Genomic DNA, 16,574 nt, shown 5'->3' with positions numbered 1-16,574 from the left:
AAGAAGCCAAAGTTCCCAAATTGTTTCGCTTGTTAATACTGGTATTTTATACGCACTGATATTGTACAATTTCAAACAACACCAAGCCTTTGACAGAGAATTCATTGACATTTTCTGATCATCTCTGAATTCACTGAACTGAGAGTGAACTGGACCACGATCACGCAACCCATCGTCAGCTCCACCACAACGGTGGACAGCACACAACAGAGTATGTTCACAACAAACACAAGGCCCTTCCTAACCAGGCCAGTTTAGAGCTGGTCTGTAATGCAAATATGCAGAGAGCGGAGGGAAACAGGGAGAGACCTACCAAAAATAATAATAGAGCATAAACTGCTGCTGGAGAGGTTTTTCAAATCCCCGGGGTCTTCATTATTTTCCCAGATGCTATTACCTCCACATAATTATTTTGCCTCTTCAAACAATCAGTTTGTTATTTGAGCAAATTCCACATTTTACCTCAAAAGAGAAGCTGAGCTCAAAAGTCCTGTTTTGAAGTGGGTCTCAAACAGAAGCTCATGCATAGACATGAAGGCAGCGCTGTTGCTAAATATGTGGGATAGGCCTACATAATGATTCCATAATGTAATGGAATTTGTTCATCCAATATTCACATTAATCCAATTCTTGAATGTGGAGCTTCACTAGATAGACTTATCAGCCGTGATGTTGACAGAGAGTTCTTTGGTAGTATGTGTGCTTCTTCCCGCCTCAGCAGCTCGATTTAGGATTGAAAAAATTGCTATCTTGAGGAGAGACTCTGCTGTTCTTTTCATCCTCTCCCTCCTTTCCCCAAGTCCCTTTTTACTTCCTCCTCCCTTTTTTCGCCCCACTCTCCCAGCTCTGCCTCATCCCAACATCCCCTGACTACTTTACCCCTCTTTTCCACATCACACACACACACCTCTGTCTCCCCCTGCTTATCTCCTCCCCCAGAGTGAGGGATCAGAGTGGTGAGGGTCTAGCTGAGGGAGTAATGAGGGGTTGGAGCTGAGAGCCTGGCAGGGTGCGATCTGCACTGTCACCCCGAAGAGAGAGATGGAGAGAGATAACACGTAGCTCCATCACGGGTCAATCAGCCACTGCATGCCCGCCTTCGAATGAGCAGCACCTATCGAGACGTACGAGGTAATACGTACGGGGACAAAGCAGACAAAAGACGTCTGCACACAGACACAAGTCTTTTTTTTTTTTCCCCTCCCGGAAATCTCAAATAACGCTGGAACAAATCATTTGTGCCAGAGCTGACAGCACAGGCAATAGACAGCGCGCTCAATCACATGCTCTCACAAGGCGCTGTTCCATTTAAAATGGCTGCCCATTTCCGTGCTTCACTCTGATGAGTTGAAGGCAGAAATACAACTTATTCAAGTCTGAAAGTGGAACATGATTTCACATTTCAAAACCAGACGCCTCCTTCAGGGGTTTTCTAACGACAATGGGAGCAAATTCTGGAAAGAGTGAGCTGACAATCACACTGGACCGAACAAAGGTAACAATCGTCCTCTAATCTGCTCCCGCAGCAAGTCTAATTAGCCTACATAGCTGCACAGGCACAGGACAGGAAGCACCATGGCGGCAGTGGTGGTGTTGGTGGTGGTGGCAGACATCGTGTTCCTTGACATGTCCTCAACATAGCACAGGATGGAGAAACAAAAGGCGGTTTGCAGTGGAAACACATGGGAGCTACGTTTCCTGTGAGTCTTTGTGACCACAGCGTTGTGTTTGGAAGCTTTTTAACTCACCACTGTCTGGTGGTTGACTTGGATCACCTCGTCCCCTGCATGGATCTTCTTACACTGGTCTGCTGGAGACTGCAGAGGCAGAAATTGGATGATAGAATAGAACAATGGGAACATATTAGTGCCGTAACAGATCATAGCTGATCCCCCCTCCACCACCACCTCCCCTTCCACGGTTCGGCACGCATGTGAGCCGCAAATTATTTTCGCAATTTACCAACCATAGTGTGAAATAAAGTTATACTGCGAGTCGATATCGGCTGATATTCAGTAACAATATGCGACAGGCTTAAAATCTTTCAAGTCGCCAATCCTTGATAATGCTACATAGTGAACAACAGATCCGTGTTGAAATCGGCAGGAGGAAAGCTGGTAATGTTAGCAGCCCCGGAGCTAACGCCTAACATATAGAGGTTCCATTGAGTTCCATTGTGATGTGTTTATTCTCTGTTCAGTTAACTTGAGTGTGGGGAAAAGGTCAATTCTAAAGTTATCATGATGTATTCAAATGTATTCTTGAAAAATGGCCGAGAAACTTGAAGAAATTGGGTTGTTGAAAGGAGATATTTTCACAGCAACATAAATAGATGTTAACGATGGAATTATTAACTGTTTAACTTCTTAACACTAGAACTAAGCAGCTTATAATACAAAATTAAAACTAATGAAAATATTGTTTTCATCAACATGAATCCAATCTTAAAATTTTCTAATGATTTGAATTTGATGTTTTTATGCAAACAACCACTATAACGATCAGCAATCGGTATCGGCAGCGAAGAAACGCTCATCGGGTCTGTGACATTAAACGATCTGATCCGACAGTTTTGTGATCCATTTCACCCCGGGAACACATTCAGGATTTGTTTGTGTAAGGCATGGATTCACTGTCATGGTGGAATTTGAGACCATGAATTGCAGTTGGTTTGGTGTTGAGCTTCCTACTGAATGAAACAAAAACTCACATTCTCTGTGGTTCCGGTGATAACGTGGAGTCCATCATACGTCGATTTGATATACATCCCCTGAAACACAAGCACATGGAGGGAGGATTATATAATACAGAATACATGGGGAAATACATGATACTTATGTTTTAAATCTGTAAACCTGTGTCTATATCTGCGTCTCTGTCTTGGACTCTAGTCATGATTTAGCTCACAAAACCAAGGAACTAAGACTTGACTTTGAATCGAAGGGAATGAGATTTGACTTACTAAGTGACAAACTAAAAGGACGACTAATACAAATTGTATTAGTAAGGTGTTGATTGTCCAAGAGGCTCCAGAACAGATTCAGTGATTCTTGTTTTAGATCCTCCACTAGAACTGTTCTTCCAAAAGATATTCTCTTATTTTGTGTTTTGATGATGGTGGCAGAGAGCACCGTGTAACGTAGTGAGGCAACATTTTCAATTGGGTTGACTTCAAAGGCTTTAGCGTATGATACACATAATTTATATACTCTTCAAACCAATCAGTGTCCCCTTCAAGCTCTGTATGAAAGCTTTTGTTGTTTTCCCACAGATTTGCTCATGTCTTTGAATTAATTTGTCTTCATCTGAACTTGAAAAAACATTCAAGTCTCACATTTTTACCTGAAGTCCTGATAGAGTAAATAATGAATAAGAGTTCAAAAGTCAGGCATTGCATATTTACACCACTTGAATATTTAACTATTGTTCCTATCATGCATTCAAGAGACGTTTGATTCAGTCATGTTAAAACATTATTAACAGCTTTGAAATTAGAATATTCAAATGCTGTTTGAAAAACAATAAATAAAGTCCAATTGCGAATTCACTTGTGAGGAAGTGTGACGCTAAAACGCTCTTTGGAGCTGAGGGGTGATGATTATCTGTGGGTTTGATACCCACGGTGACCCCTTTCACATTACACACAGCCATTTGGTTTAAATAAAAAAAATGTTTGGTTCATTTTAAATTATTAATTAGTGCACCTTTAAAAATAGCTTTGGTGGATACATGTGTGCATGCTCAGCTGTGTCCTTACCAGCCCTTCACTGGGCATGATGCTGGTGAGGTGGACCACCTCCAGATGGGCGGACTGGCAGACGAGGGAGTCTGACGACAGAGAGATGATGTGGTCGCATATCCCCGCTAAGGTCTTACACTGGAGATGGCATCGGAGGTAAGGAGGGCAGGAGGTCAAAAGAAAAGACAGGAAAAGATGGAACGAGAGAGTGAGTGGCAAAAAGAGAAAAGAAAAGTTATTGAGATTAGTTTTGGTCCGCAAGGGATGCCGTGACCTAGCTGGAGGAGGTGAAACAGAAATCATTTCATCAGGTTGTTCCACATCGGTGCTTCTATCACTCCAGCACACAAACTGTTTCCTGTCACAGTCTGTCCACAGGCATGCCCACAAGACACTGTCACAGACGGAACAACACATCACCGATACCAGCACACCCCGAGGTGCCCAAATGACATTTTCTAACATCTAAATTACAGAGCACAGATTTCATTTGTTGTTATCTTTTTTTTTTTTTTTTTTTTGAGTGGGGGGCTATAAGGGCTATTTTTGGATTCCCATCAACTAAACACAATCCGACACACTGTAGAGTGGTTAGATTATCCTTGCTCCAGTTTTTTCCACTACACTTAAATTCTTAATACATATTACCTAATGCGTAGTGCATCTGAGCAAATACGACAAATAAAAAGCGGTGCTTCATGTTGCCTTTGTTCCAAATAAAACCTTGAATGTTTTTCAGGGTATTTGTCTGCCTGGCCAAGCACGCACTTTAATTTATCATCAGCAACATCTCTGCCTTCTAATCGTGGCTGACTGACTACAGTGGGTTTACAGAGACCGTTACCTTGGTTATCCTGCCTCACCGCATCCCTCCTTGGTGCGCACAGACACAAAAACACACACAAACAAACGCACACAAACACCAGTATGCTAGAAGGTAACAGACATACATGTAAGAGAATATATGTTGTCTACATTCACACAAGCAGCATGACGGTGATGAACCCTGCATAAAATAATCTTCTGATCCCAATCTTAATGAGCAATTACCGGATTATGGTTGATGAAGTGAACAGAGGAGGTCTTCAACACACACTTACAAACACAAACACACACACACACACACACACACACACACACACACACACACACACACACACACACACACACACACACACACACACACACACACACACACATTATAGCTCAGAGCCTATGATTCATTCAGTGTGAGGGAAAAGGTGGAGGATCTTCAGTGAGCTGGCTATGTGATGCTTATGCTCTTTCTCTCTGTCTCTCTCACTGTCTCTCGCTCACACACACACACATGCACACACACACACACACACACACACACACGCACACAGACACACTTCCATCCTTTTCTAGGTCAGTTATTTGAACATTACACTGCCTGTTTAGCTTCCTGTTTACACAGACAGCAATATTGTGTTCTATTCCACGTGTAGGCTACACGTAACGAGGGCTTTTCGTGTCACCTGGAGACACCAAACAAGCTATAATTTGAAAAACTAAACAAAAGGGGGAAATAGATAAATAAGTGATAAATAAGTAGGGGAGCAGCAGAAGCAGAGTGTGTCCAATCCCGCCTATAGAGCTATAAATAGCATGTGAAATCCCCAGCTGGAAACCACTCAGTGACAATGTTGTGGCTTTGCTTGTATCCCTCTTTGATCATTGGACTAATAGTCCTGACCTAGGATTAACACGGGCCAAGAGACAAAAAAAGGGCCCACTACCAGTGTGGGGACTCCCGAGTCCTCCAGCTCTGACACACCCAGCCTTGATCTGACACGCCTCCGGGGAATCAGAGCGCAGATTATAGGGAAGTTAACTTATGTGGCTCACTGGCGTGAGATTTAAGAGCAGTCAAACAGAAAGCCAGACATAGTACGCTGCCAAATGGATTAAACTCTGGCTGCACACTGCCCTCCCTCCGTCCCTCTCCATCACCTCCCTCATTCTCACTCTTGCTTACATCTACTCGCACCTTCTCTATCCCGCACATACGACGAGCACGCTGCAGCTATACTCCACCTTCGTGAGCATAGGTGGCACATACAAATCTGAGCCAAGACGCGGGGAAAGATGAAGAGATGTGGAGGGAGAGAAGCGGAGAGGCAGGGAGGGAGAGTCCGGGAGGAAAGGGGAGAGAACAAGGGGAAGGGGAAAAAACACACAACTAGGACAGTCTTATGTAATTCCTCTCATCCTTATGCATGCATGCACACAAAAACACACACTCATACACACTTCACGCTCCATCAGACACACAGGCTCACACATGCTCATATCTTATCTCCCTCACTCACACACACACACACACACACACTCACACACACACACACACACACACACACACACACACACACACACACACACACACACACACACACACACACACACACACACACTCTCTATCCCCGTCCATCTGATTGCTGCAGGCCGTAGTCTGGAGGAGAGCAGAGTAGCAGTGGGTTTTGCATTATTAAGCAGGAGCTGACAAAGGCACAACTACGGCTACAGTAGCTATACATCAGAGCTGACCAAAGCATTAAACAGTGTCTGAACCCCATGGTGCACATTGGAGACTCCCTCGTACTGTTTGTCTGTCTGAATCTACCGCCATATATCACTTAAGCCAATGTATCTACACAACCATTTCGAAAGAGTTGAAAACTCTTATTTCTGTCATTCTGTAAAAATACACAAGGTAAATGCAGACTGGGTCCTTTTTAGGCCACATCCACACTAACCCGTTTTCAAATGAATCCGAATATCTTTTGCTGCGTTTGAACCGAGCGTCCACACTATACTTATATTTAAGGGCACCGAAAACGGAGGAGTTCGAAAACGCTCCCGAGGACGAATAAGTTTGAAAACGCCGCGTTTTCCTGATAGTGTGGATGACGGAACTATTTGATTGGTTCTTAGCAGTTACGACATGTCCTTTCCTGATTCGTCACCCCCTTACCACGTGACCCTTTTCCGGAAGAGAACAACAACAACAGCCTTGATAACGATCGACTACCAGGTTAATTCAACATGGATAATGCACGCGCATGCCCAGTGTACTTGAATAGTCATGTGATCCTTTTTAGGCCACATCCACACTAACCCGTTTTCAAATGAATCCGAATATATTTTGCTGCGTTTGAACCGAGCGTCCACACTATACGGCGATTAAGGGCACCGAAAACGGAGGAGTTCGAAAACGCTCCCGAGGACGAATAAGTTTGAAAACGCCGCGTTTTCCTGATAGTGTGGATGACGGAAAACGTAGCAGTCTGAAAATGATGACGTAGGCACTCGCGTTCACTATTTGATTGGTTCCTTTCCTGATTCGTCACCCCCTTACCACGTGACCCTTTTCCGGAAGAGAACAACAACAACAGCCTTGATAACCGATCGACTACCAGGTTAATTCAACATGGATAATGCACGCGCATGCCCAGTGTACTTGAATAGTCATGTGATATTCGTTTTCAGGGGAGCAAGTCTGGACGCAAATCATTTTGAAAACGATGCTGAAACGCATGTGTGGACGGAGATAGTTTTAGTTTTAAAACCCCCTATTTCATTTGAAAACGGGTTAATGTGGACATGGCCTTAGAGTATCTACAGTCACTGGATATTACTAACGCATTAACATGTAAGCAGCATTTTAATGCAGTGGCAGGATGAGGCCAGTCTTATTTAAACTAGTATATATAATGGCTTCATTTGATTATTATTGTTTTAAAAGATAATCATGTGTTGAAAGTTTAAATTTGATCTGTGTAAAGTTACATGTTCCCTGTCAAATTCTCTGAGTAAAAGTACAAGCTAATGTTAAATCGCTGGTCCGGGAAGTCGTTTTCTGATAGTTAGTTAGTTAGTCATTATTCAGTTAGCAGTGAGGTAGATAGTTAGCCATTTGTTTTACATTTCTATGTCATCTCAGAAATGTGGTCCATCCCACACTGCTCTATGTTAAATATCCAAAATACAGCAAACACTTTCCCACTAACACATATGCAAAACCAACAAAAAGATCTGAAGGCTAGGTTCATGGAATGTATGTCTGTAAACAAATTCGGAAGGAGGAATTATGAAAGAAATGTTAATTGTTTTTGATAATTGTATACCCTGTACAGCCTGACGCCATTTTCACTTTGGCCTTTTGCACGTCTGCGAGTCTGCTAACTCCCGGTGACATACATAAATAGAATAGTTTTTTCCTAACAGTCACATCGCCTTCAACTCTCAGTTCTCTTTTCACCTTTAACTGACCTTTTCGTTCCCCTCCTAACTGTCTGTTTCTGAGCACTTCCTTTGTAAAACCGTCTGTCTCTAAGCAGATTACACATCAGCATATGACCCCTACATCCTTTAGAGCAAAGGTACAAAATCCAAATGTAGCTGTAATACTGAGCTCTCCATCATCTTCATACATGTGTGCCTGTCTGTTGAGGATGATTTAGTGGCAGATTTACTTAATTCATTTCTCAAACACATAAAGTAGTAAACAAGGTCAGCAAGGAAGCAACGTCTAAAGACAAATACCTCCCCCTCTCTCTCCCTCCCTTCACGGTCTCCCTATTTCACACATAAACCTCCCACACATAACAGACTTAGTCATGAGTAGCCTTTAGTCTGCCACCCGGGGTTTGTGTGTGTGTGTGTGTGTGTGTGAGTGGGTGTTTGTTTATGTGTGTGCACACATGTGCAGAGCCATTTAAATATTTGAGTTTCCCTGATGTCACTGTCCTGTGTCATTAGCGGCCCTGTAACAAAAGAGGTAAACGACAACCAAGAAGCGAAAAGGGAAGTCACTTTGACAAGGGGGGGCTTTGCATCACGTCTTATGATTGGTTTTGTTGATATTTAAATAAAATATAAATGACATATAAATATGTAATACAATGGCATATATATGGTATACTGATGTAACATCTGGTGTGGGAATTTTTTTTCCGGGTAAAATACTCAGATATTTTTCTGTGAACTCCCCCTTGCTAACATTTTATTTGGTTTCCTCCACCTGACCTTGAATGGCAGCAGGAAGTGTCCCGATCCGACTGTCAGCCCCGATCAGACGCTGATGTTCACTCGGTTTCACACGTGGACACAGACAGTTCTCCGTCATGCATACATGCACGCACACACATACCCACTCACATGCATACTCATAGACACACACAACACACAGACAACACACACACACACACACACACAGAAGCTAAACTGGAGCTTTCAAAAGGCCTCAGGCTTGCTTGCACTTTAACATGTAGTTTTGTGCCACAAATTCCCACAAAAAAAAACACACAGTGCTCTGACGTGTACACACAGAGACTCCCACCCAGAAAACACACACGTACAGTTGTTTTTCAGGTTTTCGATGTGTTTATGAACTCATTCAACGCAATTTTGTTTCAGAACCATTACAACTGTCATCGGAACCAAAATTGCAAGAGCAAAGCAAAGAGGAAAAGAGCTGGCATGGTTCTTACCAAAGATAACAAAATCCTCCTACTGGCACCTCAACTAATATAATAACTAGTTATTCACATATGATAATATGTTATGTGGAAAAATTTTAACTTTTTAGGGATGGTTTCTTTGAAGAGGTTATAACGGCGGACTATTTCTTGGCCAGGAGCAGTTACTTCCTGGAGTCGGTGATGGTTGCCTGGCAACTGCTCCCCTTTTTACGCTTCTTTTTTTTAATGAATTTGTATGGCGAAAATGATTTAATAAACCGTGTTAATTAATGAGCTTTAGAGGTGCTGCTAGGTAGATCAGAGCCAGGCTTGCTGTTTTCCCCTTGTTTACAGCCCTTATCTTTGCTGAGCTAATGGTCTGCTGGCTGTATCTTCCTATGTAACGTACAGATAAAAGCGTGGGGTTGAACTTCTCATCTAACCCTTGGCAAAAGAGCTTATGTTCCAAAACGCTGAACTACTTCTTGACTTGTTTAAGAAAAGGGAGATTTTGTTAGGATATGTTAAAAATAACGCTTTACAAACTCATGTGTGATCCAACCAGAGAGGGAAGGATGCTGAAAAAAAATAGCTGTCATTGTTGAGTATGCAATTGTGCCTCTTCCCTGTTTTTTTTTTTTTTGATGGATACAGGCCGAAAACTTTGACATTTTAAAGTGGAAACTTACCACGTGGAGAATCTTATTCTCTGTCTCATACACAGTGCAATCCTGTAAAACAAGAAGAGAGGAAAGAAGACAACATGAGATGGAGAAATCTTCCTCCTCCATATAAATATATATAAATACCAGGAGAGGAGAGAAATGAGACGGCCAAGATGGATGACTTCTTTTTTGAAGGAGAACATCAGCAGTCAGCTATTTCGTATCTAACCTTCCACATTATGCATATTACTTTATAATCTATGCGGGCTAAAAACATTGGATTGACCAGTTCGTGATCTGCTCCACTGCTTGGAGCCGCCGCAGGATTAAGCAACTACACTATATGAACATAACAAGTTGTTATTTAAAGATAGCTGATCGTTAATCTATTTCTGGGAAAGCAGCCCACAGAATCCACCAGATGTGCATGGTAGCGACTAATTCATCCATTTGATGCATTAGTGCGGGAGCTGCTGCCACCTTTGTCTGAGCCGCTGCAGCCTGTCAGCCACATGTTCATTTGGCCCACTGAGGACCTATACGGTGGCCCTTTTCTGGTCCCTCTCCTCTGGCCCTTGTAAGTGAGGGGGGGTGTTATCTGCTTGGCTCCAGGAGTAACTCCGGGCACACGCACAAACACACTCTCACACTCTCTAAGCGGGCTCTTACAAGGAAAGACGTGGATGGAGTCCAGGAGAGCAGACATACTTTCTGTCCAAACAATGAGATTTCTGCAGTATCCCTGTGTGTGTGTGTGTGTGTGTGTGTGTGTGTGTGTGTGTGTGTGTGTGTGTGTGTGTGTGTGTGTGTGTGTGTGTGTGTGTGTGTGTGTGTGTGTGTGTGTGTGTGTGTGTGTGTGTGTGTGTGTGTGCGTGTGCGTTTGTGAATGCACTTCCAGTTATATTTTTCTAAAATGTGCATTTGTGTATGTAAACGTGGTGAATCCACACAAGGGAGCGAGCCAGAGGGGGGGAGCAGAAGGAGGACAGGAAATGAAGGGATGAGAGACCCCTAGCTCGTTCTCCATTAGGGCCCACCAGCTAAGCAGAGGATGTGGTCCAACAGTGAGTCAATGAGCACTCTGCCTAAGGCTGTTACCGAGAGCGACTTGTCCCATCAGCCGTGCTGCAAACAGCCTGTGGGAGTGGCCATATGTTCCACAAATAGTCAAATCTATATAAACAAGCTATAGACCACCATAAGCTGTGTGAGTGGCGTTCAATCCCAATCCAAACCCCACTTTAGCTTTATCCTTTCAATTCACAATCATGACCTTTTTTGTGTCAGTGCAATGAATACGGACACTATGGATTGAGTGATGCATGAGTCCTGTGCGTTCGTGTGAGTATGTGGAGGCACCTGTTGCACGATGGTGGTCAATTCTAGGCAGAGCTGCACAATGTTGTTCTTCAGTAATGAATACTCTGTCACACTGGCAAACGGGGACCTGAAGCAGACAAAAGCAGGAAAAAAGAAATCATGTTAAAATGTGGAAAACTTTTGTAGAACATTGGATTATTGTCCTGGTCATGATCTCATTCTACATTTTTTTGTTGTTTTCATCATATGCTCCTGTTTGGAGTACAGTATTTATTTTCTCCAGGGTGGAATAGCTTCCAAAATCACACTTAAATGAATGTGAGCAAAGCATATTTGGCCATTCTATTAAAAAAAATGAGTTCCTTTCCGTCTCGAGGAAGTGATTTTTGTCATATTGGTGTCTTTTATTTTGTTCCCTTCATTTATTTGCAAACAGTGTGACTTTAAAAGCTGTGATATGGCAGCGAGAGTCAGAGCAATAACAAATAAATATTCTCTGCTCCTCTCAGAGCACATGAGCAAGTGATAAAGTCAAATAACAATATTTGGTTTTATATCCTGGCCAGGAGGCTTTGCAACACGGGAATCTACTGAAGCTCAAACATCGCTTTATTTGTATGTGTTTTTTGTTTCGTATGGTTCCATCAGCAGTTCTAACTTCACGATAACGACATAAAAAACACTCTCCCTTACCCCTCTATGAATTATGGTTCTGTATGAAGCGTAAATATATCTAGAGCACCTGACAAGGTAATTATGCAACACATTAACAATACAAATAACCTCTGTGAAGTTTATTATGTTCCATTTTTGTACAACACATTCTCACTCACAAGAGTGAGAGTCCGTAGTACTAAGCCTCAAACTAGCGTCAGTTTTGGGCGCGCAGTGATGACATTTCAAATGACATGCATAGTGCCTTTTCAAAATAAACTTCCATCTTCACAGGAAATTAGGTTTAGGCAACAGAACCAATTAGTTAGGTTTAGGGAAAGATCATGGTTGACAATAACTTGACTGACTATGGACACTTAAGACTGACGTGACAAAATAACTCAATGTTGACTTTAGTTGATGTTAGTTTCTACGAGACACGAACAGCGGTATTCTAGGTGAAAGTCCTTTGTGTTTGTTTGACTGACCAGTGTGCCATGTCTGGTTAAGTTAGTCATTTCTAATAACAGGTGTTCTTGCTCGAACATTAAAATAGAATGTATATATTTCGATTTTTGTGATTATCCTTACTTGATGAAAATAGGGAATTTTGTCCTAAAAATGAATGCTCTTATTCCCAAATTAATTTCACAGCGTGGGTTAAGAGGTGGTCGCTACCTGTCGAGCCAGGCTAGCAGGTTCTTGGCTGCACCAATCAAATCCACCACCGAGGTAAGGAAATCGTTGGGTAGCCTCCGGGAGGCCCGTCCATCGTAGTGTCCGCCCCTACGTCGGCCCAGGATGAAGTTCTGGAGGTTCTTCGCTGAAGCGTTCAGCTTGTGAGACAGAGTCCGGAGGTTCTCCGTCTCTAGGCCGTAGTTCTGGAGGGCAAACAGAGGGATTCGTTTTAGAAGTGGAATCACACATATTTGTTGCTGCTGCTCTGCTAATGTGCTGCTCCTGTTACACAGTCTGGTTGGACATTGTGCAACGAATTACTTATTTTTAGGAGTGATTTGTTTGATTAAAGATTAAATAAATAGTTGACCACACCTTTTGTTAATACATTCACTTATTACCACTTTGTATACACAAAAGGAAATGTAAAAATAACCATTTGTGGTAGCTAGCCCCTAACTTGACTTAAAACATTAGATAGCTAAAGAGCTTCTCATCTCACTCTCAGCATGCAAGAGATCTACCGAAATGAACTACAGGTTTTTATAAATCCTTTATGTATCCACAAAGAAACATGGGAGAATAATGTGAAACCACTGCAATATATTTTGGGATAGATACGACATAATTTAACACATATTTACTTGTATCTGATAACCTTTCCTTTTAGATTGAGAGGTATTAACTAAAACTAGAATCCCTATCTCTGAATCTCCATTAGCATCTTCATATAACAGTCAGTTTCCACTCCAAAACAAGAACACCAAGCTGGTCGAGTAGCCCATTACTTCATTGTGACCCTTTTAAATAAACACACACACACACACACACACACACACACACACACACACACACACACACACACACACACACACACACACACACACACACACACACCCACTGAGCCACATTGCGCTCAACGTCCCAAGGCAGCTCCAGTCATGTCCTGCCTGACAGAGCCTGATTCTTGCTGACACAAAGGCACAAACACACACACACACACACACACACACACACACACACACACACACACACACACACACACACACACACACACACCCTTGTAAAGTCAGATGCACAGGCTAAGCTAGACGTATCTATTCCTCCTCTGCCTCTAGATCTATTCTACACAGTCACGACCACAGTGACTACAAAGGAGAGAGGGTTTCACTGTGGCAGCAGAGAGAGAGAATTGAGGAACTAAAGAGGCAAAAGACAAGAGGGAGAGAGAGAGGAGAGAGCACCCAGCTATGCATCTCACTGAAACTGGGTCATACATACGCCGCGTTCTGTATAATCTACTGTGTTCTGTGAGAATGTAGATGTATACATGAACTTGGAGCGCCCATGTTTGCACAGCTGTAATTAGCCTGTCCTATGATCCGATCTAAAGCTGTGTGCGTCTCTCTCTCTCCAGGGGACGGAGTGCTGAGATGAAGCCGGGGGGAGTAATGCCCTGTGTCGACTGTCTGAATGTGTGTGTGTGTGTGTGTGTGTGTGTGTGTGTGTGTGTGTGTGTGTGTGTGTGTGTGTGTGTGTGTGTGTGTGTGTGTGTGTGTGTGTGTGTGTGTGTGTGTGTGGCTGGAGAAAGAGAGATAAATAATTTGAGCAGTGCGTGCATTTGTGTGCATGTGTGTGTCAAATCAATACAGTAAGAGGGCGATGCCATTAAGCATCCCCCCACCCCCATCCCCTTCCCTCCACCTGCATGTCGATGTGGTTGCCATAGCAACCATGTGTGGAGTGGCCCTCTCATCCATGCTGATTATTTCTACCATTGTTGTTCACAGAATCAGACTCAAGCGCCGTATATGAAATGTTTGGGCAAAAACGGGAGACATGTCAGCATGAAATCATTTTCTTTCCAAAGTAAAGCATCGATCAGCCCTGCTACAATGTACATTCTCGCAGAAAGGTGTAGTGTATATAACTATTAATGAAGAGAATATTGATTGTGTTGTGTGTGTGTGTGTGTGTGTGTGTGTGTGTGTGTGTGTGTGTGTGTGTGTGTGTGTGTGTGTGTGTGTGTGTGTGTGTGTGTGTGTGTGTGTGTGTGTGTGTGTGTGTTGCTCTAAGCTTGGAAGATCGAGGTTTGCTGCTCAACTCAGGCAGATACGTTTTGTATAATGAGTGAATTGTAGATTTTAACTAAAGGTTTACCCAAAACAAGTCAAGCTACAATTTTCTGCAATTTGATTAAAAAAGAAACCAGTGATTTTTGTCATTTATGGTCACATTGTGTCTACGCCTGTCGTATCAAATATGCTTTATAAATAAACCTGACTTGACTACAGTTCAACTGAGGGGCTGAAATGATAAAACAAGGGCTGTGATCAGCAGCTCGAAAACAGAATACAAATTATGAAGCTGAACATGGTTTGATTTGTTTGTAGGAATAACTGTCTTTTTAATGGGACTGTTTCAAACAAAGCGTTTTAATTCAGAGTGTTAACACTAAGCTAAAACAAGTAGAAGAAAAAACAATTACTGCACCAGACCATCAACCAAGGTGCTGTGACAAAAAAACCCATTTAAAACTACTATTACAGTACAAGTTTCTGTTTACATCCAGGTCTGTCCAAAATGTGACCTCATCATTTTATCCTATAAGATATTTGCGTGAAATTGACAAAATAGCATATGAATTCTTGATTCTTTCTTTAAAAGAAAGTGTTTTGTGAGGTCACAGTGACCTTTGACACCCGAATTGTAATCAGTTAAACCTTCAACTGCGATAAGAGTAAGCCTAAAAAAAACTGAGAGACAAACATGCATGCACACATACATGTAAATCAAACAAAGGGAATATGATACAAGTAGGGGTGAGCGGCAAGGTCAGACAGTAATGGGGGATGCTTCCTCACAGACTATAAACCCAAAGATTACATTTATTTAAGATTTCCTGTATAGGACATATGAATAATCCTGTCTAATTAGCTCAAAATGAAAATGGAAAAGACTGGAAATATAAATTATGGCCAGCTATTCAATAACGTTCAGGTAACAAGCAGGATTTTTAAATTAGTTTGGAGGCCCACAGTATGTCACTGAGAAGGAAACAACATGGAAAGATGACTCATCTGTGTGAAAGTTACAGGACGAGATGACGACATGATGACATGAAACACTTTCTCAGAACACAAGCAGAACTGGGACAAAAGATAGTAAAGCTACCTAATTATTATTATGGACTATGCCAAGATATTTTAAATTTCAGAGACTTAAGTTGTTTGTAAGATGTTGTAAAAAGCAAAAACGAACAAGCAATTTCAGAGAACAGCAGACAGAAGGGTCTACATTATGCGTTTGACGGATATATCACGGATGTCAAACTGCTACTACATGGCAATTTGTGCTAACTTTGCTAACGGGCTGATGCGCTAACAGCAGTTAGCATATAGCTACATTTTAAAACACTCCATCTTGGGCCTAGTTCTCCGGCAGCTTTGACAATGTCGGCGCGGTAGCATTATGCCTGCTTAGCACCAGATTAGCATCTAACGTCTCTCTACCGCTTCTTGACCATGCGCTCTACGGGGTCTCCTTTACATTCTACCCTAACATCGTGTAGATAGGGCTGATAGCTCATTAACATCCGACACAGATAAAGAAATGACAAGATGGACCGTCTGACCCTCTTTATGGTTTAGTAGTAAACAGAGCATGCTACTTTTTTCTCTTTTTGTTTTTAATTTCGGTATTAACAATAACAAACAAACAAGGCCTCTTTACATGTCATTTCAAGATGAGCAGTATCAAGATCAAATCAAATACAGAATGGTTGAAATAAAACTTAATAAAAAAGACATGATTAATTAAAATATAAAATAGCAGTTTGCTGTTATAACTTGTTACATTTACTATGAGCTGTATTTTAACAATGTAAATGAACTAGTAAGTTTTAACATGTAAAAATAATGTACTTGTTGCTGTTACCATTTACTTATTTGCCAATAAATGTAATTCATAGACTGGGCTACAGCAATAATACATTTTTCAAGTTTAAACTGTGGCCTGGATACTATAGCTGATTTT

At 42.0% G+C, this 16,574-nt stretch overlaps 1 protein-coding gene across 1 annotated transcript in view; it reads right to left on the bottom strand.

The window, feature by feature from the left end:
• The window catches only part of si:ch211-26b3.4 (connector enhancer of kinase suppressor of ras 2), a 56,146-nt gene that overhangs the window by 23,220 nt on the left and 16,352 nt on the right, over positions 1–16,574 (bottom strand). The window contains exons 3-8 of the mRNA XM_054597651.1: positions 12,540–12,742; positions 11,247–11,334; positions 9,912–9,953; positions 3,758–3,877; positions 2,711–2,770; positions 1,749–1,817 (exon numbers count right to left, since the gene is read on the bottom strand). Of these exons, the coding sequence (XP_054453626.1) occupies positions 1,749–1,817; positions 2,711–2,770; positions 3,758–3,877; positions 9,912–9,953; positions 11,247–11,334; positions 12,540–12,742 (582 nt within the window). The remainder of the gene's footprint in view (positions 1–1,748; positions 1,818–2,710; positions 2,771–3,757; positions 3,878–9,911; positions 9,954–11,246; positions 11,335–12,539; positions 12,743–16,574) is intronic.

This window comes from Anoplopoma fimbria, chromosome 4 (genome assembly GCF_027596085.1).
Source record: "Anoplopoma fimbria isolate UVic2021 breed Golden Eagle Sablefish chromosome 4, Afim_UVic_2022, whole genome shotgun sequence".
Taxonomy (NCBI): domain Eukaryota; kingdom Metazoa; phylum Chordata; class Actinopteri; order Perciformes; family Anoplopomatidae; genus Anoplopoma; species Anoplopoma fimbria.
Note: the sequence above shows the minus strand (reverse complement) of the source record. Positions and strands in the feature narration are given on the sequence as shown.